The sequence below is a fragment of the Scyliorhinus torazame genome, unplaced genomic scaffold (assembly GCF_047496885.1).
Source record: "Scyliorhinus torazame isolate Kashiwa2021f unplaced genomic scaffold, sScyTor2.1 scaffold_339, whole genome shotgun sequence".
Classification (NCBI taxonomy): domain Eukaryota; kingdom Metazoa; phylum Chordata; class Chondrichthyes; order Carcharhiniformes; family Scyliorhinidae; genus Scyliorhinus; species Scyliorhinus torazame.
This window is the reverse complement of record NW_027308066.1, coordinates 165,564-178,234: the sequence shown is the minus strand read 5'-3', so window position 1 is coordinate 178,234 and position 12,671 is coordinate 165,564. Positions and strand designations below refer to the sequence as shown.

The window sequence follows — 12,671 nt, the reverse complement described above, 5'->3', positions numbered from 1 at the left end:
AGACGCGAGAGGGCGGGGGGTGGAGACGCGAGAGGGCGGGGGGTGGAGACGCGAGAGGGCGGGGGGGGTGGAGACGCGAGAGGGCGGGGGTGGGGACGAGAGGGCGGGGGGTGGGGACGAGAGTGGGCGGGGGGTGGGAACGAGAGAGGGCGGGGGGTGGGAACGAGAGAGGGCGGGGGGTGGGAACGAGAGAGGGCGGGGGGTGGGGACGAGAGAGGGCGGGGGGTGGGGACGAGAGAGGGCGGGGGGTGGGGACGAGAGAGGGCGGGGGGTGGGGACGAGAGAGGGCGGGGGGGTGGGGACGAGAGAGGGCGGGGGGTGGGGACGAGAGAGGGCGGGGGGTGGGGACGAGAGAGGGCGGGGGGTGGGGACGAGAGAGGGCGGGGGGTGGGGACGAGAGAGGGCGGGGGGTGGGGACGAGAGAGGGCGGGGGGTGGGGACGAGAGAGGGCGGGGGGGTGGGGACGAGAGAGGGCGGGGTGGAGACGACAGAGAGCGGGTGGGTGGAGACGAGAGATGGCAGGGGCCGACAGGTCAAGAGGGGTCCGGCGGGGCGAGAGATGGGGCCGGCGGAACGAGAGAAGGGGCCGGCGGGACGAGAGAAGGGGCCGGCGGGACGAGAGATGGGGAGAGAGAGAGAGCGAGACGGCGGTGGGAAGAGAGAGAGAGACGGCGGTGGGAAGAGAGAGACGGCGGGGGAGAGGGAGAGACGGCGGGCGAGGGGGAGAGACGGCGGGGGAGGGGGCGAGACGGCGGGGAGAGGGTGAGACGGCGGGGGAGAGGGAGAGACGGCGGGGGAGAGGGAAAGACGGCGGGGGAGAGGGAGAGACGGCGGGGAGAGGGAGAGACGGCGGGGAGAGGGAGAGACGGCGGGGGAGGGGGAGAGACGGCGGGGGAGGGGGAGAGACGGCGGGGAGGGGGAGAGACGGCGGGGGAGGGGGAGAGACGGCGGGGGAGGGGGAGAGACGGCGGGGGAGGGGAGAGACGGCGGGGAGGGGGAGAGACGGCGGGGGAGGGGGAGAGACGGCGGGGGAGGGGGAGAGACGGCGGGGGAGGGGGAGAGACGGCGGGGGAGAGGGAGAGACGGCGGGGGAGAGGGAGAGACGGCGGGGGAGAGGGAGAGACGGCGGGGGAGAGGGAGAGACGGCGGGGGAGAGGGAGAGACGGCGGGGGAGAGGGAGAGACGGCGGGGGAGAGGGAGAGACGGCGGGGGAGAGGGAGAGACGGCGGGGGAGAGGGAGAGACGGCGGGGGAGAGGGAGAGACGGCGGGGAGAGGGAGAGACGGCGGGGGAGAGGGAGAGACGGCGGGGGAGAGGGAGAGACGGCGGGGGAGAGGGAGAGACGGCGGGGGAGAGGGAGAGACGGCGGGGGAGAGGGAGAGACGGCGGGGGAGAGGGAGAGACGGCGGGGGAGAGGGAGAGACGGCGGGGGAGAGGGAGAGACGGCGGGGGAGAGGGAGAGACGGCGGGAGAGAGGGAGAGACGGCGGGGGAGAGGGAGAGACGGCGGGGGAGAGGGAGAGACGGCGGGGGAGAGGGAGAGACGGCGGGGGAGAGGGAGAGACGGCGGGGGAAAGGGAGAGACGGCGGGGGAGAGGGAGAGACGGCGGGGGAGAGGGAGAGACGGCGGGGGAGAGGGAGAGACGGCGGGGGAGAGGGAGAGACGGCGGGGGAGAGGGAGAGACGGCGGGGGAGAGGGAGAGACGGCGGGGGAGAGGGAGAGACGGCGGGGGAGAGGGAGAGACGGCGGGGGAGAGGGAGAGACGGCGGGGGAGAGTGAGAGACGGCGGGGGGGAGAGAGAGAGAGGCGGCGTGGAGAGAGAGACCGGGAGCGAGGGAGATAAAGACAGCCGGGGGGAGGAGAGACGCCGAAGGGCTAAAAACCGGTGAGAGAGGGATAAGGGTTGTGGAGGGGTGGGAATCATAGAGGAGGGGTGGAGTGTAGGCGAGGGGAGAAGAGGGCAGGAGGGAAGGGGGCAAGATAGCGCAACGGCAATGCAAACTTGCATGCTAGGTTTAGATAGCAAATATATATTTAGTAAGCACAATTACATTTGGAACAAGAAGGCAAAAATGTAGCCGCAATATATGCACACCTTCTTTTGGATTAGTGAACACGCGAACAACCAAGAATAATAGCTATTTTAAGCTGGATTATTATGTTTACCAAATACCCTGCAAAAAATTATGGTTGCGTTCATTTCTGCTCTTAAATGAAGAAAGAACTTCAGTTGGAACTGATAAATCAAAACAGGAGGAAACCCACGCAGACACAGGGAGAACATGCAGACTCCACACAGACAGTGACCCAAGCCAGGAATCGAACCTGGGACCCTGGAGCTGTGAATCAACAGTGCTACCCACTATGCTACCATGCTGCCCATATAAACACGAGAACTTTGAAAGTTGACGTTGCGTGCTCAAGCTTTGATGTAATTTTCCAACACTTGACACAGATGTGTTAAAATTAAAAAATGTGCATGGCACTCTTAACTATTCGCAAAGTTATTTGATCATTGCAGATGCACTTGGTGAGGAGATCATAACACAAGAGTACTGCACACTGGGTATGAACTTGAATTAGCCGCATTCAATCATGGTTTAAAGGGATATATGCAGTGAACTACAGAACTATAATAAATCAAGGTACAACTATATAATACCTTGATATATGAAAAAACCAATAGCACTCAAACATAATGAAAAGATGGGCACTCAGTCAAAGGAAATATTAGATGGGTTGACTAAAAATTTGGTCATAGGGATTGATTTTAATCAGGGCCTTAAAGGAGTTGAGGGAGATAGAGAGAAGTTTATAGAGGGAAATCTAGAGCATAAATTATTGAACTTTGAAGAAAACCCATTGGTTATAAAGTTAACAGTACCTCCTCTTCCACAGACTGGTACTCTTTGTCATCTGGTGCGAGATCAATAAGAATGGTTCCTTGGCTAGCACAATGGAAAGTCAGATAAGGATTTGCACCTGGGAAGATGGCAATCAATATTAGCTGATTAAATTCAACCAGCAATCTTACGGTGCACAAAAACAGCCATTAGGCACAGGTGGTTTCACAATAGTGAACAGACATGTCAAGACATTGGGAAAAGTAAAACATGGCATAGCCCAGAACCAATCAGGACTGGACAAGCTCCTCTGTAAGAGGTGTCCTGAAAGTCAAATGAACTTCTGGTATAGGGAGCAGATTTAATGATTAAAAGGGAAGAAAATCATTTAGTAACAGCATAAGAACAAAAGAAATAGGAGCAGCAGTACGCTATTTGGTTCCTTGAGCTTGCTCTGCCATTCAATAAGTTCATGGCTGCTCTGATTATGGTCTTAATTCCACTTCCTACCTGTTCCCTGTAACCCTCAACTTCCTTGTCAATGAAAAATCAATATAACTCAGAATGAACAGATTCAATGACCCATCCTCCAGTGTTTGTTGGGGAAGAGAATTCCAAACACCAATGACCCTCAGAGAAGAAATTTCCCATCTTAAAACTGTGTGCTCTTGTTCCAGATTCCCCCTTGAGGGCAAACATGCATTCAGCATCTACTCTGTCAAGTCCCCTCAGAATCTTAAACGTTTCAATAAGATCACCGTACATTCTTCTGAACTCCAAAGAGTATAAGCATAACCTGTTCAACTATTCCTCATAGGACAAGCCCATAAGCCCAGGAATCAGCTGAGTCAACCTTCTCTGAACTGCTTCCAATGCAAGTATATATTTTCTTAAGGTGACCAAAACTGCACACAGTACTTGGGTCTGATCTCACTAATACACTTGACTACCAATGCAACATTCCACTGGCTAGTAACATTTGAGACTTGCTGATTTTACGTTACACACTTAATACTAAAATGTAACCAACTCTTCCTAAGAGACAACTGAAACAAAATGATAGGAATAGGCTGTACTCATCAGTATAAATTTTGATTGAAATAATTCTTATTCAACAAGGCATTCGACAATTAGTGAGGTGAAGGGTTTCAGACCTACACACATCAGTTTCCCGAGTCAAAGGTTAGGCATGTAGTTTTAAAATTCTGTTCAGCAGCTACTCAAAATATTATCGTTTCCAACTTAGAATAAGCCAGCATTTTCCTAATTTAGTTTACCTTGCTGTCCCCCAAGCAGCCGTTCGACACCTTTGATTAATTTATGACGGTGCCCGTAGGCATTAATTCCAATTTCTTTGAGCTCCTCATGTCCCATGTCTGCCAGCACATCCAAAGTGATCTGAAAATTTCAGCATATCATCAAACCTGGAGCTGAGGAAACAGCTATTCAAATTTTAAATGTCATTCCCAAGCTAAAAAAGCATTAATTTTCACCTTCCAAGACACCACTGGTTCTGTGATATCGTTGTTTACTCCTCACCTATCTCCAAAAACTCATTCACTTTCCGCAGGACCATCCTGTGCAAGTCCAGGAGATGCAACGCCTGCATTTTTACCTCCTCCTTTCCCACTTTTCAGGGCCCCACACACTACTTCCGGGTGAAACAGTGATTTATTTGCACTTCATTTGGTTAAGTATGCTGCTCACCATATCGTCCCCTTTACATGGGGGGATCAAGGCAGATGAGTGATTGCTTTACAGAACAATGTGTTCAGTCCACATGGGCCCAAGCTTCTATTTGTCTCTCTCTTGAATTTGTCATCCCACTCCTAATCTAATCTCTCTGTCCTTGGGCGTCCTAATGAAGCTCAATGTAAGGTCGAGGAACAGCACTTCATCTTTCAATTAGGCATTTCATAGTCTTCTGAACACAACATGGAGTTCAACAATTTCAGATGGTTTTTTAAGCGCGCCCAATTATCTTTTTCCCCATTAAGGGGTAATTTAGCACGGCCAATCCACCTACCCTGCACATTTTTTTGAATTGTGGGGGTGAGACTCACGCGAACATGGGAGAATGTGCAAATTCCACACAGACAGTGACCCAGGGCCGGGATCGAACCCGGGTCCTCAGCACTGTGAGGCAGCAGAGCTAACCACTGTGCCGCCCGACAATTTCAGGCTAGTAGCCTCTGCCCCCATTTCTTGCTGTTGGTGAGGTGACTGCTATTCTGATTAAACCTCTCCTAGATCCATCTTTTGTTTCTTTACTTATCCCATTACCATCTCATTCCACCATGCACCACCATCCCTTTTGTCATTTAATCTCTCCTGCCTTCCTGCCTATCAGACCTCACCCCTTATGTTCTACAGCCTGCTCTATACATTTCCTGCTTCTGTACTTGCTTCAAATCTGTTCCACCTCTAACCTTTTCCTGTTCTGCAGAAAGATCATTGACCTGAAATATTATCTGTTTCTCACGCCACAAATACTGCCTGACCTGCTGAGTAATTATGTTTTGATTTTCACTTACCTGTTCCCTTTCAAAAATATCCCGTATGTGTTCCAAGCCTAGACTTTTGAGGAACTGGTTTATGTTCATGTCAAGTACAGTAACTGAAAGAAAATACAACCGTTCATATTTTTCAATATCAAATTAAATGCATAAACATTAAATGTATAAAGGAAAAAATAATCTGCATTATTGCAACATTTAATGTCTGCACACAGCAACAAAACATTGGCCATGGCACCAGAACTCCCTGCTCCACTTCCCAATTGTGCCAGGAATCTTCTGCGAACCCCTTAATAGATAGCTAGAGTTTCATATTAATGAACGGTTATAACGATGTAAGCCTGAATTAGTTACCCGAACATGAAATTTCATTGCTTTGGCAACAACTGAATTTCAGACATTCAGCATTTGTTACAATTGAAAGAGAATGGTTACAAAAGCAGGAGAGGGGCAAGATACAATGTGCACATCTCCAAACTATCCTTAATTTCTGCTGTGTTCGGCTGATTTGTTTAAGTGGACAGGCCCTTTAAATTATTTTGCACAGGTGTGCATGCACGGTAATTTAAAGGGCATGACTTTTATGTGGCCTGCGTGGGAACCTTTGGGTTTCTGAAGGGCTGTGCAGTTGAGAGAATATTGCTCACCACCTGACCTCTCAATGTCTCTCCAGCATCGACAAGTGCATAAGAGTGTTCCGGTTGCGGCTATGCCTAGGTAGGTCGCACGTTCGGCAGCTCCCGCCGGGAACGGACTTTTGGGCTCTCTCGAGGGGCACCAACGGCAATTGTTCAACCACTTCGAGTGTGGCAGGTGAGAGCAAGGTCCCCCTGACATTATATGGATTGGACCAGGAGTGGAGCGGTGAAAAAAGTGATCTTGGAGCAGCGAAAAGTGCGAGGGAGGAAAAGCAAGATGGCGGCGGGTGGAGACCAAGCAGCAAGGGCGCAGTAGTCGTAGGAGCAGCAGGGGTTTCTTAAACGCTGCTTTGAGGAGCTGAAGACAGAAATGCTGGCGCCAATGAAGGCGGCGATTGAGAAGCTAGTGGAGACCCAGAAGGCCCAAGGGGCGGCGATCCGGGAGGTGCGGCAAAAAGCCTCGGAGAACGAGGACGAGAACTTGGGCCTGGCGGTGAAGGTGGAGGCGCAGGCGCATGAGGCGCTGCAAAAGAGGTGGGCGGAAAGATTTGAGGACCTGGAGAATAGGTCGAGGAGGAAGAATCTTCGGATTCTGGGTCTCCCTGAAGGAGTGGAGGGGCCCGATGCCGGGGTATATGTGAGCACGATGCTCAATTCGCTGATGGGTGCGGGAGCCTTCCCGAGGCCCCTGGAGCTAGATGGGGCTCATCGGGTCCTAGCAAGGAGACCCAAGGCCAACAAGCCGCCAAGGGCTGTGGTGGTGAGGTTTCACCGCTTTATGGACAGAGAGTGTGTCCTGAGATGGGCCAAAAAAGAGCGGAGCAGCAGGTGGGAGAACACGGAGATCCGAATTTACCAGGACTGGAGTGCAGAGGTGGCTAAGAGGAGAGCTGGCTTCAATCGGGCTAAGGCGGTGCTCCACCGGAAGGGGGTGAAGTTCGGTATGCTGCAGCCAGCGCGATTGTGGGTCACGTTCCAGGATCGGCACCACTATTTTGAAACGCCTGATGAGGCATGGAGCTTTATACAGACTGAAAAGTTGGACTCAAATTGAGGGTTTGTTGTGGGGGGATGTTTACTGTGTATATGGTGTTTATTACGTTTAGGGAATGTTCCTTTGGTTTGAGTGCTGGATGGGGATGGGTGAATGGATTTGATGGGGAGATTGTGGGAGAGTGTGGGCGTCGGTGTTGGAGGGGCAGACCCCCACGAGGGAAGAGGGGGAGTGGAGGCCCAGGGATGGGGAATTGGGGTAAGGCCACAAAAGGAGCTGCGCCAGAGGGGGCGGGGCCGGCTCAGGACAGCGCGGGCTTTTTCCTGCGCTAGGGAAGGACGGGGGATGGGCGGTGCTGGAGAGGAGCGCACACTGACTGCCCGGGGGGGGGGGGGGGGGGGGGGGGGGGGGGGGGGGGGTCGATGGAATGGGGGGAGAGCCTGGGGTCAGCAGGAGTCAGCTGACTTATGGGAGTGTTATGGGGGGAGCAAAATGGCTAGATGTGGATCTAGCGGGGTGAGGGGGGGAAATAGGGTTGCTGCTGCATTGGCCAAAGGGGAGCTGGAAGTAGGAGAGGTGGCCGGGGCGGGGGTCCGCCGCCTGGGGGACTGGAGGGTGCGGGAGGCGCGGGCACTCTAGGTCCAGGACGGGTAAGAGGCCGGCTGCGGCCAAGGTGCTTAGGGGGTTTATGGAACAGATGGGGGGAGTGGATCCATGGAGGTTTGTCAGGCCGCTGGCCAGGGAATTTTCCTTCTTTTCCCACGTCCATAGAGCCTAATCCCGGATAGATTTTTAAATTTTGAGTAGGGCGCTAATCCCGAAAGTGGAGGGAACGGAGTATTCGGCCATAGCCATCTCAGACCACGCCCCGCATTGGGTGGAGCTGGAGTTGGGGGAGGAGAGGGACCAGCGCCCGCTGTGGCATCTTGATTTGGGATTATTGGCGGATGAGGTGGTGTGCGGGCGGGTGTGGGGGTGCATTGAAAGATATTTGGAGGCCAACGACAACGGGGAGGTGCAGGTAGGGGTAGCCTGGGAGGCGGTGGTCAGGGGAGAGTTCATCTCCATCAGGGCCCACAGGGAGAAGAGAGAGGGCAGGGAGAGGGAGAGGTTGGTGGGGGAGATTTTAAGGGTGGACAGGAGGTATGCAGAGGCCCCCCGAGGAGGGACTACTTAGGGAGCGGCGGAACCTCCAGACGGAGTTTGACCTGTTGACCACAGGGAAAGCAGAGGCACAGTGGAGGAAAGCACAGGGGGCGACGTACGAGTATGGGGAGAAGGCGAGTCGGATGCTGGCACACCAGCTTCGTAAGAGGGAGGCAGCGAGGGAGATAGGTGGAGTTAAGGATAGAGGGGGGAATACGGTGCGGAGTGCGGTGAGAATAAACGAGGTGTTTAGGGACTTTTATGGGGATCTGTACAGGTCTGAGCCCCCAGCGGGTGGAGAGGGGATGAGACGTTTTTTGAATCAGCTGAGGTTCCCGAGGGTTGAGGAGCAGGAGGTGGCTGGTTTAGGGACGCCAATTGGGCTGGAGGAGCTGATTAAAGGACTGGGGAGCATGCAGGCGGGGAAGGCCCAAGGGCCAGATGGGTTCCCGGTCGAGTTTTACAGGAAATACGTGGACCTACTAGGCCCGTTGCTAGTGAGGACTTTCAATAAGGCAAGGGAGGGGGGGACCTTGGCCCCGACAATGTCCAGGGCGCTGATCTCTCTGATCCTGAAGCGAGACAAGGATCCATTGCAATGTGGGTCGTATAGACCGATCTCGCTCCTCAATGTGGATGCTAAGTTGCTGGCAAAAGTGCTGGCTACGAGAATTGAGGACTGTGTCCCGGGGATGATTCATGAGGACCAGACGGGATTTGTAAAGGGCAGGCAGCTAAGCACTAATGTGCAGAGGCTCCTCAATGTCATCATGATGCCCTCGGTGGAGGGAGAAGCGGAGGTAGTGGCAGCCATGGACGCGGAGAAGGCCTTCGACCGGGTGGAGTGGGAGTATCTCTGGGAAGTGCTGCGGAGGCTTGGGTTTGGGGAGGGGTTCATCAGCTGGGTCAGGCTGCTATATAGAGCCCCGGTGGCGAGTGTGGCTACGAATCGGCGGAGGTCGGAGTACTTCCGGCTGTACCGAGGGACGAGGCAGGGGTGCCCCCTGTCCCCCTTGTTTGCATTGGCAATTGAGCCTCTGGCTATGGCACTAAGGGAGTCCATGAAATGGAGGGGATTGGTCCGAGGGGGAGAGGAACATCGGGTGTCGCTGTATGCGGACGACCTGTTGCTGTATGTGGCAGATCCAGTGGAGGGGATGGTGGAGGTCATGCGGATCCTAAGGGAGTTTGGGGACATTTCGGGGTATAAGCTCAATGTAGGGAAAAGTGAGCTCTTTGTGGTGCATTCAGGGGACCAGGGAAAGGGGATAGACGAGCTACCGTTGAAGAGGGCGGAAAGGAGCTTTCTGTACTTAGGGATTCAAGTGGCTGGGAGTTGGGGGGCCCTGCACAAGCTCAATCTGACACGGTTGGTGGAGCAGATGGAGGAGGATTTCAAAAGATGGGATGTGCTGCCACTCTTGCTAGCGGGCAGAGTGCAGTTGGTTAAAATGACGGTCCTCCCGAGGTTTCTCTTTGCGTTCCAGTGCCTTCCCATTATGATTCCCAAGGCCTTTTTCAAACGCGTAGGTAGGAGCATCATGGGTTTTGTGTGGGCAAATAAGACCCCGAGTGTAAAGAGGATGTTTCTGGAGCGTAGTAGGGACAGGGGGGGGGGCTGGCGCTGCTGAATTTGTGCGGCTATTATTGGGCTGCCAATGTGGCGATGATCCGTAAGTGGGTAATGGAGGGAGAGGGGGCGGCGTGGAAGAAGTTAGAGATGGCGTCCTGTGTGGGCACGAGCCTGAGGGCGCTGGCGACGGCACCGCTGCCGCTCTTGCGACAAGGTACACCACGAGTCCGGTGGTGGCGGCGACGTTGAAGATCTGGGGGCAGTGGAGACGACACGGGGCGAGGTGGGAGCCTCGGATTGGTCCCCGATTCGGGAGAACCATCGGTTTGCCCCGGGAAGGATGGATGGGGGGTTTTGGAGCTGGCATCGGGCAGGGATTAGTAGAATGGGGGACCCGTTTATAGATGGAACGTTTGCGAGTCATGGGGCGCTGGAGGAGAAGTTTGGGTTACCCCCGGGAAATGCTTTCAGGTACATGCAAGTGAGGGCGTTTGTGAGGCGGCAGGTGAGGGAATTCCCGCTGCTCCCGGCACAGGGGATCCAGGACAGGGTGATTTCAGATGTAAGGGTTGGAGAAGGCAAGGTTTCGGCGATTTACCAGGAACTGAAAGAAGAGGAAGAGGCCTCGGTGGAGGAGTTAAAGGGTAAGTGGGAGGAGGAGCTGGGGAAGGAGATAGATGAGGGTCTGTGGGCTGATGCCCTGAGTAGGTTTAATTCTTCCTCCTCTTGCGCCAGGCTCAGCCTAATACAGTTCAAGGTTATTCACAGAGCGCATATGCCAGGGGCGAGGTTGAGTAGGTTCTTTGGGGTGGAGGACAGATGTGGGAGGTGCTCGGGAAGCCCGGCGAATCACGTCCATATGTTCTGGTCGTCCCCTCTGGATGGGTTTTGGAGGGGTTTCGCGAGGACTATGTCCAAGGTGGTGCAAGTCCAGGTCAAGCCGAGTTGGGGGTTGGCATTATTCGGGGTAACGGACGAGCCGGGATTGCAGGAGGCGAAAGAGGCCGGTATTCTGGCCTCTGCGTCCTGGTAGCCTGGCGGAGGATCTTGCTATTATGGAAAGACGCGAAGCCCCCTAGTGTGGAAGCCTGGATCAATGACATGGCAGAGTTCATCAAGCTGGAGAGGATAAAGTTTGCCTTACAAGGGTCAGTGCAGGGGTTCCTCAGGCAGTGGCAACCGTTCCTAGACTATCTCGCGGAGCGTTAGGAGGAGGCCAGCAGCAGCAGCAACCCAAGGGTGGGTGGGAGGGAGGGGGGGGGGGGGGGGGGGTCTCGTTCGGGAGGGGAATTCGGGTGGGTGGGGGGGGGGGGCTTCCCTATGGGTACTTTTGAATGTCATGTGGAGGGTTACTGTATATGGGGGAAACCCAATGTATAAGTTTTGTATAATTTTTGATTGTTGTGTTCGTGTTTCTTTCTTTTGTTGCTGAGGGGGGGGCGGGGTTGTTAAAAATTCTGTAAAAAAATTTGAATAAACATATTTTAGGGAAAAAAAAAAGTGATGTATACTGACCACTTGCCTGGATGTGTGAATCTCCAATAGTTGAAAGATCAACAACATCCAGGGAAGAGCAAGAACAGTCAGCAATCTTAACAGCGATCGTCTCCATCACCACCAATGTGCTGAGGTTGCAGCACCTACAAAATGCGCTGCAACAATTCAGCTCCTCACTGAGAACCAGGGCAGGAATGTCATGGGAACATCACTTTCAAGTTCCCCTCCAAGCCACACAGCATCCTGACTTGGACATATATCCATGTTCCTTCAATGTCACCAGATACTAGAATTCCCTAATGAAACACCGTGGAAACACCAGTGGGTTCATGGTCGCCCACCATCTTTCGAGGGCAACTAAGGATAAACATGGCCATGCCAACATTGCTAAAATTCTGGGAACAAATTTTTTTTTTAATGCCTTTGTAGATGACTTGGTGTACAATGCCAGGCAGCGAATACAACTCCTCAGTCAAATCCATCATGGTTAATCAAAATCATGGTGACAAGCTCATGGCTTTCAAGTAAGTAATTGATTGGAATGGTGGTCCTTTACTTGATAACTCTGGTCAGGTTAACTAAATTAACTGTATTCAGCAAAAGCACAGCTTGACAGACATTTCAGGTATGGCAAGGCACAAAACAATTCTCCTTTTCGTGTTTAGAAGAGAAATTCACAGTTGCTAGGTCGTTTTATCCAAGGGTATACAGTATTCTGGTGATCTTTTCAAATAAAGCATCTTGCATAAATCTGAGACTGTCGCGATCCTTCCTGAAAGCACAAATGTGAGAGACTTTCCCCAAAATTGGCATAACAGAACATTTGTTTCAGTCAGCCTACCTTCCCCTTCTTTTCTCTCAGTGCCAGTAGCTCCATCAGCTGCACCCGAGGCACCACTAACAGCTAGCTCTGCAAGTGGTCCAGTCAGGTTATCGATACTGCTAGCAGCAGACAAACAAGACGGAGTTGAGGCTGGAGAGATCACTGCTGCACTAACAACAGTTGCCTGAGGTTTATAACAACTCGGGAGGGCTTCTGGTGGCATAGCATCAATGAGCAAGGCCCTGATGTCATCAGCCTGGAGAAAGAAAAATAAGGACATTTTATAAGTGCAGAGCATCAGATATTTTAACACATTAAAAGTTCAAAAATATTAACTATCCATTTATACAGCTCCTGTCATCAATAACAAACACGCTAACAAAATGAAAATCATCAAATACTTGTGACAGTTTTGAAATTAGAACATACTGTAGCCAAATCTAAAGGAGTCTGGCCTTCCTGGTTCTTCATGGTAGGGTCCGCCCCATGAGCCAGTAGCAGAGCACAAAGTTGTGTCCTTCCTTTCTGTGCCGCTTCATGCAATGGAGTGAAGGCCCATTTATCAGTTGCATTGACACAGGTGTTATATTTGATTAAAAGCGCTGCTATATCCACATGCTGAAATGAAAGCAAAATAGGGCC

At 53.0% G+C, this 12,671-nt stretch overlaps 1 protein-coding gene across 2 annotated transcripts in view; it reads right to left on the bottom strand.

Annotated features, from left to right (window-relative positions):
* The window catches only part of LOC140406182 (poly [ADP-ribose] polymerase tankyrase-1), a 200,893-nt gene that overhangs the window by 23,952 nt on the left and 164,270 nt on the right, over positions 1-12,671 (bottom strand). For both annotated transcript variants that reach the window (XM_072494321.1, XM_072494322.1), the window contains 5 exons: positions 12,459-12,647; positions 12,048-12,285; positions 5,377-5,459; positions 4,120-4,240; positions 2,884-2,981 (listed from right to left, as the gene is read on the bottom strand). In XM_072494321.1, coding sequence (XP_072350422.1) covers positions 2,884-2,981; positions 4,120-4,240; positions 5,377-5,459; positions 12,048-12,285; positions 12,459-12,647 — 729 coding nt within the window. The remainder of the gene's footprint in view (positions 1-2,883; positions 2,982-4,119; positions 4,241-5,376; positions 5,460-12,047; positions 12,286-12,458; positions 12,648-12,671) is intronic.